At 31.7% G+C, this 11,304-nt stretch overlaps 1 protein-coding gene across 1 annotated transcript; it reads left to right on the top strand.

Moving 5' to 3' along the window:
* The first annotated feature begins 8,103 nt into the window (after nucleotides 1–8,103).
* On the top strand, nucleotides 8,104–9,372 carry LOC111913443 (uncharacterized). Its single transcript, XM_023909141.3, has one exon. The coding sequence runs from the start codon at nucleotides 8,244–8,246 to the stop codon at nucleotides 9,159–9,161; it is 918 nt and encodes a 305-aa protein (XP_023764909.1). The 5' UTR covers nucleotides 8,104–8,243; the 3' UTR covers nucleotides 9,162–9,372.
* Nucleotides 9,373–11,304: the final 1,932 nt, after the last annotated feature.

Below are 11,304 nucleotides of genomic sequence, written 5' to 3'. Positions count from 1 at the left end.
GAGGTGGACGGTGCTGGCCGAAAAAGATGAATGAGATACAATTTCAATGGTAAATTGTAACAAAGAAAACATTTACAGGAAGTATTTTTTTGAACAGCTCGAATGAGTTTAATGGTAATCATAACATAAAAAAACAAGAAAGTGAGTAAATATATACAAAAATAATAGTTTTTTACCCTACAAAGTCATTTTTTATTTTTATGACCGCTAAGTATGGATTTTATGTAAATACAATTGTTTTTAACATTACAAGGTCAAATATGAAGGTTAGTTTTCAAGTTATTCTTTAACTTCGAAATGTTATTGAAATCTATAAAGGCAAAACAATGAAAGATTTTAAAAAGATGATTAGGTATTGACATCAAATATTAGATTTCTTTGACAAGATATTTTTGAAAGTAATTTATGTTATGGCTACAAATGTTCGAACACATCTACTTTTTGGGTGACGTTTTGGAATTTGATCGTGTTCTCTAAAAGATATTAATAAAACCAACTAAAAGCTACAACTACATCAACAAGGATAATCAATTACAAGAACTAAGAGCTATAACTACATCATCAACAACACTTTGATCTAAGCTATCCTACATCATCAACAACACTTTGTTCTAAGCCAACTTGTTTCATGATAACTAGTTTATAAGTCTTAATGAGAATAGTTAAACCGGAAAAGAAGTTATTAAGTCATATATATTTCAATTTTCAATATGTGACCGTATAAATCAATTTATTTTTAAAATTTTGAAATAAAATAACATTTGTTTTTTGACCTTGGCGTCCAAACAATCATACTTTCCAAAAATACAAATAACGCATGTAACAAAATTATCTTTTTAATAACTTCCGACAAAATATTGGAAAGTAGAGGAATAAGGTGTATTGATGATCAAAATTCTTTGGAAAACTATGAGTACGGTGTAATCAATTCCTTGAAACATATTTGGTCTTTATGTTTTAGATACGACAAATGATTTATTAGCAATATCGTGTAGTAAAAGCACAAAATATCTTAGGCATAAGAATAAAAGCAAATACCATGTTCGTATAGGAATTGTTTGGAATCTTAGAAATATCAAAATATGGAGTGTGTGTACATACACTGAATATTCCAATGTTATTTGCAATTATATGACAGTCATAACAATATCCCAGAAATACATAAGAGTCAAGAAGTTTCTATAAATACAAATTTTTTTAATCTTATGGTAGCTAGATATATCTAGGAGGCACCATAGTTTTTCATCCTTGAAAGCACATGAATGATGAAACACTAGTGATTTTCATCATCTCGAAGACTTCTTGGGTTATTCATCGTATTCACGATTAAACCAGTCATATATAAATATGCATTCCACACCTCCTTACATGTATTAAATCACAATATGAATCCTTTTTAACTCGTTTAAATTCCAAACACAGCAATTAAAATCACCAACAAATTTGCCCAATTTTAAGGCAACAATCGTAATTGGTTTTAATCAATGCCAGCATATTTTATTATGATGAAATAAAATATCACTAATATAAATATATGTTTTAATAGATCAATATAAAAAAAACATTCTGTGGTCATAAAATTTGATTCATCCTCAAAAAGTAGAGACATTACTTGCAATACCAGGTGTTTGGAACTTGCAATACCAAGTTATATTAAAGAGGTTTAGCTTTTTCTATATTTAATAAATGTAATTGTTGTTAATATATACTTCATCAATAATTATCGACCACATTCCACATAAATTCTATTTTATAGTAATTTTGATAAAAGAAAATAATTAAATAAATTTTTAATTGGCCACAAGGCACAAGCTACGGAAACTTCCAAGCAAATGGAACAATTTGACAAACCGATTATGATGGCCCATAGGCTCAAGTGACTTCTTTTATAATTGGAGTTTTTGAATAATCGTATTGAAGACATTATTAATTTGATTATTTTGATTCAAATTTTAATAATATTTTGATGCATACTATTTTGATTTTGAGTTTTTGACCATTAGTGTCGGTGACAATACAGAAAAAACAACGTAAAAAATCGAACTTCGTATTACTTTTTAGTGATTAAACTCCGTATCTTATTTGACATTAAGTAAAATTTTCGTATAACCGGTTGTGTAACAAATAAAGTGTAATATTTTGGGTTTATCTGTAAGAATTAAAAAAAAAACAACCCAGTTATACATATGGATTACAATTCTATAGTTCCTGTACACAGGCACTTACATACAAGGTTTATATATAATACTATTATATGATGCATAGTTTAGAGAAAAAGTAAGAGAACTCGAACAAGTCTTCATTAGGGTTCGAATCCGCAAGCTTCAACACCTTATATATAAATGATGCATAGTTTAAGAAAAACAAATAAATAAGATAACAAGAATGAGTCATGAAGAAGCTTACATGCATGGTTTTGACTTTTGAATACCATTGTTATTCATGAAAAAGAAAAAAAAAAAGCAAAATTGCATAAAATCGAGTTTGGACAAATGATTTAGCGAAACGTTTGAAGTGAGAAGTTTAACAAGTGAAGACCTTATTAAAATAACTCGTTAGAGTTACGATGAATAACGACTAAATATGGACTTCTAGTATTGATTGTCTCATTCCCTCATTTTGTACGGTTCATATCCTTTTCCAAAACCCAAGTTGGATTCTTACAATTGTAAGAGGGAGTCAAAATAAAACTTTTCTACGTGATTGTTAATTTCTTATCATATACTTTATAGCCTATAAAGTATATAATTTTATCAAGTAAATCATAATTTTATGAAGATTTTATTTTTATATTTATTATGTTCAAAATTAAGTTATCTAACGAACCAATTGTAGGTAAGATGAACTAACTTTTTAAAAATGCATACAAAATATACGGGTTTAATTATTAAAACTAAAGAAATTAAAAACTAATCAAAAAATATTACATTGTATTTTTTTTTTATATTGACCTATTATGTTCTATCATAAAAACAAACAAAAGTTTGAAGAAGAAATACACTTACAACAAATTTTCAATGTGCTTTTTGTGGCGTGCGGTACTTAATCACCTACCATCCATGGTAGAGATCTCTAAACGTGGGATTGATGTACCTTCGACTCAATATGTTTTTTGTGGCATAGAAGAGAAAACCGTAGCCCATCTCTTTTTACAATGTCGATGGGTACATAAAATTTGATCTTTATTGGGGATTTGGTGTGAATTAAGGATTGATGAGATTCATTCTCTTGAACAACTTATATCGACCGTCCATTGCTTCCTACAATCTCCATTGCAAAAGAAGATCACCCACGCGTCATTCTAATCACTTTCTTGTTCACTTGGTGGGTAAGAAACGATCTTGTTTTCAGTTAAACTGTTAAATCACAGGTCACAGTTGTTGGGGAAATAAAAGCAAATGCGTTCCTTTGTGTAAAAAACAAAGGTAGATAGTTCTCTTTAACTTGGGAAAAATGGTGTGTATCCCCTTTCACGGTTTGACAAATAGATGGGTGGGGGATGGGCCTTGGAATTCTTGGCGTTATTTGGTGTTATGTTTACTGCAACAAGTGTCGGTTTGTTGTTTGTTTCAATTCAATGGGTAGACATATTATAGGTATTGCTGCAAGTTAACATTTTTTTGGGGCTATGTTCTTTTGTGGTCATTGGGTTGGGGGGCTGGGGTCTACACTTGGTGTTGGTGTGTGTGTGATTGTTAATCTGGTATATCTTACTTGACCATTTTTGGAAGTTCTTAGATGTGAGTATTAGGTTTTCTGGACACTTAACACATTACTGTGACAAAGCTCGCATATCTGTTGCTACACGAAGGGTTGGATGTCTATGACTACAAAACGATGGGCTGGACGATTTTAGCCCTCACTGAAATCATGGTTGTTGCTGGTTTGTACCAAGGGCTAACTGAAGTGGATATAATTAGTTGCCTTCAAAATTAAATAGTTGGAGTATGGTCTTTGTATAAAAGTTGCTCCTCCTCCTATTTCGTAGCTCGTGTTCCCGCTGGAGTCCACCTCCAATTGATGTTGCTTCGATAAAGTTTGCATTTTTTACTCTTGGGTTGTTTACATGTTGCTTTATTCAGTTGATGTGCTTCCCCAGTTCCACTTATCTGGGTGATGTTCATGTTTTCTGTTATTTTTGCCTTCTTTGTGTTTTAGTTGGTTTGTTTGCTTCATATGGATTCTCCTTTTTTTTTCCCCTTTTTTATTTGTTGTACTCTTTTGTGGTCCAACTTTCCGTTGGTTCCTTTTTAATAAATTTTGTTGTAAAAAATAATAATAATATTTTACCATTAAAACGAAAGATCTTTTTTCGTAGCTACTCCAACTGTATAGTAAACACCATCTTCTTAATTTCTTTTACACCCTGCTCCCGAGTTCAACGTAAGGAGAGAAAAGAAAGGAAATGAGCGGAAATGAGAGGAAAGTAAGAGAGATTGATGCTCCCGATTTTCATTAAAGGAAGAAAGTGGAAGGAAATGGAAGAATCACTTTCCTTTCGATTTGGGAGGATTTGAAAAGAAAGATTAAAATGTTTAACCTTCCTTCCATTTCTCTCCAACTGGGGAGCACAAAAGACAAATTTATTTTCCTTTCTTTTCTTTTATTTTCTTTGCTTCAACTCAGGAGCGGGGTGTTAGAGTTTCTCATAATAATTGTTCTCGATCGGTTCCAAAATAACTATAATATATATATATATATATATATATATATATATATATATATATATATATATATATATATATATATATATTGAACCGGCAAATACAAATATATTAATCTACTTTTAAACTAAAATCTAATTCCACCTATGTCCACGACAGGACTTGAACCCGCGACCTCAAAGAGGGAGGACACCACCTGATACCGCTGGGCTAGAAGCCCTTTATATATATATATATATATATATATATATATATATATATATATATATATATATATATATATATATATATATATATATATATATATATATATATATATATATATTAGATGTGTGCCTGTGCAAAGCGGCGACCATAAATAACTCTTTTATTGAATAATTTTCTTATGAGGAAATAATTATTAAATTTTATTATTAATTATTATGTATAAAAAGTTAACACTTTTAGATAAAATATTTATGTTTACATCTTATATTTATATTGTCTGTTTATACATTTGATGTAAATTAATTAACATCGGTGTCTAGTTTAAAAAATATAAATTAATTTATATACATAAATTTAATATTTTAAAATTGTCATTTTGCTCCAAATTAAATTTCTTAATAACCTTTCTTAATTCAAGGCTTTAAACTTGTGACAAATATTAATGATTTATTTATGTATAGATGATTTGTACACAAAGCTTTGTAACTTATACCTCTTAAAATTCAAAAAATAACTAATATATATATATATATATATATATATATATATATATATATATATATATATATATATATATATATATATATATATATATATTTGAGCAGTCTATCTATTTGATTAAATAGAAAACATAATATATTTTATAAAAAATTCTATCATTTAAAAGTAATAGGAAAAAACTTTAAAGATTGTTAATTAGAAAAGATAATAAATAAATTTATTAAAAAAATACTTTAAAGATTGTTAATTAGAAAAGATTTTTGTTTACTAATTAATTTTGGTCAAAAATTAATATAACAAAAATAGTATTATTTTTGAATTACGAGTATGATTTTTAAATATCATAATAATCGCTTCCCCATAATAATTATTTTTAAATTAGCCATTCTTTTGGACATTAAGAATTTTAAACAATATCCAAATAAAATATATTTTGGACAGTGGTGTTGGTATCAATAGGCCATAGTCACACAGGCAAAGAATGCTGGCATGTGGCATCCCCTTTTTTTCACCCGTATTTAGTATATACTTTTTACAAACTATTTTAAAATTGAAAACTTTCTCTTTCTCCAAATATAATTTATAACAACTTTATATATTGCTATCACTTTAAGAGATTTTTTTTTTTAATTTCAATACCGGGTAATAAAACTTTCATATAAAAGGCGGCGATATAAATTGTATTCAACTATTCATGATGTCAAAGGTAGGTTAAATGAAATATTGTTAAAAACAATCCGCATGTAAATAACTTATTTTGCTTTTAATCTAAATTAGACCGATCATATTACCATTTTTTTATGTGAATAATTTTAAAGTAAAAGATATTTCTTGAAACATAAAAGAAATTAAAAGGATAAATTGGGCCTTTCAATTTGTACTTTTGTTGTTAAATCAAATTTTGCGTTAACTATTACTAAAAGTTATTAACAATCAATTAACAATATATAAAATATTTAATCTACATCTGGCAAGAAAAAGATGAGCCAGCAAGAAGCCACCGGCCCACCACATAAGGAGTATCTATTTTTTCTCTTCTAGAAGCATGGCATCATCCTTATTTTTTTCTTCAAGAAGCATTTGATTTATCTAAATTTATTATTTTAAAATGGTTTCACAGAAGTTAAAAAAAACTTATATGTCGTTTTGTCTATCATATTGTACAAAAATAGGGACATAATTCTTTTATTATATCCTCTTAGACATGAAAATTAATAGACCGACACTCCTTATATCACAAGGACAATGAATGTACAAAAATAATTCAGTTTATTTAATCTTAAATAAACATTTAAGTCTTATATAATTAACTTTACTAAGAAATAAGAGATACAATTTCCAAAAACAACGGAGTTTCTATTTTTATTTTTAAATTTGATTATTAACATAAACTTTTAAATTAATATTGATTTTAGAATCATGTTTTATAAATAAAATCTAACTAAGCTAAGTTTCTTTTACGTGTCTGTTTGTTTCTCATTTATTTTACATGTCTTTGTGAACGGATTGATGAAATGTTGAAGGTCATGCTTGGTAAAATAACTAAAAGAATTTTGTTCTTATAAAATAATCGGTAGTAATTAACTGACTGATAAAGTAATAACATATGATAAAAACTAATTAATAAGTTATACAACAAATATAAAATAATATAAAATGACATGTTAATATATGATAAAAACTAACGTTATTTTGAATGACACGTTATATTAAAATAAATTTCAAATGAGTTAGTGGCAAAAAGTTTTTCAATTACTTATAGGTTTAAAACACATTACTTTATGTTGTATTTGCAAAAGTATTATGAATTTCTCACGTCTTATAGCTTGATTCTCAAGTGTTAACATGGTTAGATCTTGGATCTTCTATTTTATCAGGTATATATTGACGATTTCATTCAACAATGTTGAAATCATTCATATCGAGTCATTCATTTAATATAGTTTGGAGAGTAAATGTCGCAACACCTCTTATTCAATACTTCAAATGAACGTTTGATACATTTCAGAGAAAAGTAATGTACACTACTCAAATCCTCTTGAACATTAGTTTGAAGAACATTTTCAATTTGTGATTAATCATATCTAATGTCTTAATGAGACTACTGGGCATGAACTTTATTTGATGTGGTACGCTGGGAACACCATTGCTAGTGTCCTAGTATCGAGACTTCTGCCTCATTCAGACTACACCAGTTTTGGAATCGGAATAACCAAAAACTAATTATGAAGTGAATGGGAAATCGAAAATTGGACCGAATACTAATAATCGGTTCCAACTCGTTTCGGGTCGGTTCTACTAGTTGGTTCCAACCGCTCCGATTCCAATTTGATTTTTTGGTTAAAAAGTTATCCCTAGACTACATATATCCCGATCATCCTTCGTCTCTGGCATTACATAGCTTGTATATATATTTCTGTTTTGGTATTTGTAAATCTTGGTTTGGTTGACCATATGAAAAGAAATATTTGACTAGCGGACGTTGTGGTAATGCGTGGACAACAATACGTGGACGAGAGAGAATATTAAAGATGTGAAGCAAGGGAATGGTGATCGACCACGCGACCACCTTAAAATTGATAATATGTATTTCATGCATTTTTACAATCTAACATAATCTCTATTTTAACATTAATCTAGATTTCAGATCTTTTCAAATTTCAATACACCTTAAGATGGTTTATATCCTGTAATGTCCACATCCCATGACGCCATAGCCTATATATTCTCACCTGCCTCCACATCAAACACTTGTTAATTCATTTTTCATCTCAACTCTCAACTCCCTCTTTCTCTCTTCAAAATTATAATATCTCACCGAAACCACCCAAAACAGATCACAAATTTCATCTCCGCCGGCCGGCTACGAACATGCAGTCCAGCTCCATAGTCGATGCATCACCGAGCTTCAACACACATTCTTCTAACAACCTCACGGATATTGCAGATAGAGTTGTCCAAGAATTACTTCGAAACGACAATGGATTCGGAGACGATATCTTCGACTTCGGTGTTGATAATAATCGGGAGAATACTGGCGAAGATGAGGGGGTAATGACTAATACTCCTACCGGAAACTTGAAGGAAAATGAGGAAGACACTCCCAACGAAGATGAAATAGAGTTCGAGTTCCCTGTTGTTTGTAGAGACTCTAATCTGTTTCCGGTTTCAACTGCCGACAGTCAGATCTCGCGGAGCTATCCGCTATTCGATAGAAGTTTATTGTTAGACGTCGATCCTAATTCCAGTAACGATGTTGATACTTCGGGGACTGATCCTAAGCCGTCTCCGGCGGCGCGGCATTCTCTGATGATGCTTTTCAGAGAAGATCTCTCGGCGTCGTCTTCCTCGTCAGAGGCGGATGATCTGGACAGAATTTCGCCGGGAACGTACTGCGTCTGGAACCCGAAGTCCGAATCGCATGGAAAGCATAAGAAGAGCAATTCCATATCGTTTGATAATAATTCGAAGAGGTGGAAGGTTCGAGATCTACTCAAGCGAAGCTACAGTGACGACAACTATTCAGCCGGCAAGGTTGACATTTTCACTCCTCCGATTGCAACGAAGCAGAAGATGAACAACGAAAAGGTTAAGAAGACTGAGAAAACTGCTAAATTAACTTCTGCCGTCGACGGCGGTGGAATATATAGTAAGACGGAATCTAATACCCCAGTGCATAAAGCGAAAGCGGGAGGTAACCGTCTTCCGCCGTATCTTCCCTACCGGCCAGATCAGCAAGGTCTATATGCCAATTTCACCGGATCAAGTAGAAATTTTTATCGTTACTAAAACGTATAATAACTTTAATTTACATATTCTTAATTTTTGTTTTCATGAAACTTTACATCTCTTACGTTAATTAGGTTTTGCAGTTATGACATTCTGACTGTAAATCTCCTGTTAGTATGTATGTGTGAGGGGATTAAGGCTAGAACCGAACTGTCGAGTTTGAATATTATTTATCGGTGTTTCGAATCTATCTAAAACCTATTATTGTAAATTGTTACTGTGCGTTTTGAATTATTCATTATTCTTTTTAAATGTTTTTTTTTTTTTTTTTAAACTTTAATTTAAATGTATATTAAGGCTCCCCTTTTGCCCTTTTGGTGCTTGTGACAAAGTAAGGTTAGACAACATTGTGGCTGAGATGGACTATATATGGTGAACTCGGCACTACTCTAGTTTCTATTCATGAAGTAATGTCCAGAAAAAATAGGTGCAAACATTCAAAAGCTAGTAGCCGAAAGTTGTTTGAAATTATATGTATGGTCCATGTGGTTTGTTGAAATCAACGCCTTTAGTCTACAATATTCTTTTCTTGCACTCGTGGTATCTTAATTATCCAAACCTACGTAACACGGTTGGTCCCTCACCTTATTTGTTGTTAAGGTGGAACGGTTAAGATCCCTCTTCTGCCACGTGTATGTGAATATTCTGATCTTTTCAAACAACCCTTTTATTTCTCACTTCAGTTCAATCACCCACATCTATAAAATTGGCAAAACAAGAACACACACAAAGAGGAAGCATACACAAGAACATACACAAAAACACTAAGCATAAAAAAAGACACTAAGCAAAAACAAAGGTTTAAGAACCTACGACTACTAAACTACCGATAAGAAGAGATCTATGTCGTTCAACCGCAATACCCAAAAAATAATGCAAAGGTCCCAAATCTTTCATAGCAAACTAGAGCTAAGCATTAAGATAATTGAAGCTTGTAAAACATCTGATGAAGCCGTTAAAACAATATTATCTACATATAATAAAATACATGCCATGTCTCGTCCCTGACGATAAATGAAAAGCGAATAATCAGATTTGGTATGTGAAAAACTGATGGTTGAAATGTAGTCCGCAAATATTTTATACCACGTACAGGCGTGGGGGATTGTTTAAGTCCATACAATGACTATGGCAATAGACACACATGATTAGGATGAGTGGTGTCACGAAAACTAAGAGTGTAACGACTCAAAAATCAAGGGTAAAAATTCTATTTTTCATTATGGTTAAAACACACATATATTTTAAATCCAGGCTTCCCAAAACTTTGCTAATTAAAAACATTTATCAGAGTTCATCCCAAAATCAAATATTACGGAAAAAATGGGTGTGTGCGCTGCGATCAAGTCGAACCATTCCTTTCCAAACCGATGATACCTGAAACCATAACCAAAACTGTAACCACGAAGCTTAGTGAGTTCCCCAGAGGATACCCCACACAATCCACATAGTCACATAATCCATATTAGCTATCAGAGCTACATAAACCATGCACACAAACATATAAGGATGCTGTGGGCTCCTCCTAAGGTCTTATAACTACATGTCATGGGCTCCCCTCATGGTCTCTACTACTTGCCATGGGCTCCCCCACAAGGTCCTTACCTAGGAATGCCACAGGCTCCCCCTACATGGTCTTATATCCAACTGCCACGGGCTCCCCCGGGGGTCTTTCATTAAAATAACATAATAGTCAACTAGCTTATTGTATATCACAAAAATATCTATCATCCTACATAACTCATACATAGAAATATAAGGATGTCGTGGGCTCCCTCCAAGGTCTTACTCTTATGTGTCATTGGCTCCTCCACATGGTCTTATATCCAACTGTCACGGGCTCCCCTCGGGGTCTTCACATAGATAGTCAATAAGTACTAGCCCATTCTCATATATAAGCATACCGGACATATCAGTAGTGAATCCGAAGTAAACACTACAACTAACTAAATGGGCTGGCCTTGCTGCCTTAGACCCATTGGTATGGTGAGGAAACTCACCTCGAATGTAGAAGCTTCCTAAAAGAAATCCTTAGTTCCTGCCCTGTCCACTTCCTGAGCTATCAATACCGATCAATATACCCAATTAGCACTTGGGTGCCATACCATAATCCTTAATCCATGCATGGGTTAAAATGACCATT

This window comes from Lactuca sativa, chromosome 1 (genome assembly GCF_002870075.4).
Source record: "Lactuca sativa cultivar Salinas chromosome 1, Lsat_Salinas_v11, whole genome shotgun sequence".
Lineage (NCBI taxonomy): Eukaryota > Viridiplantae > Streptophyta > Magnoliopsida > Asterales > Asteraceae > Lactuca > Lactuca sativa.
The sequence above is the reverse complement of the archived record's forward strand: the minus strand, read 5'-3'. Positions and strand labels throughout refer to the sequence as shown.

Bases quoted from the DNA above. Each gene is read 5' to 3' on its own strand.
- LOC111913443 (XM_023909141.3), top strand. From the start codon at position 8,244: ATGCAGTCCAGCTCCATAGTCGATGCATCACCGAGCTTCAACACACAT.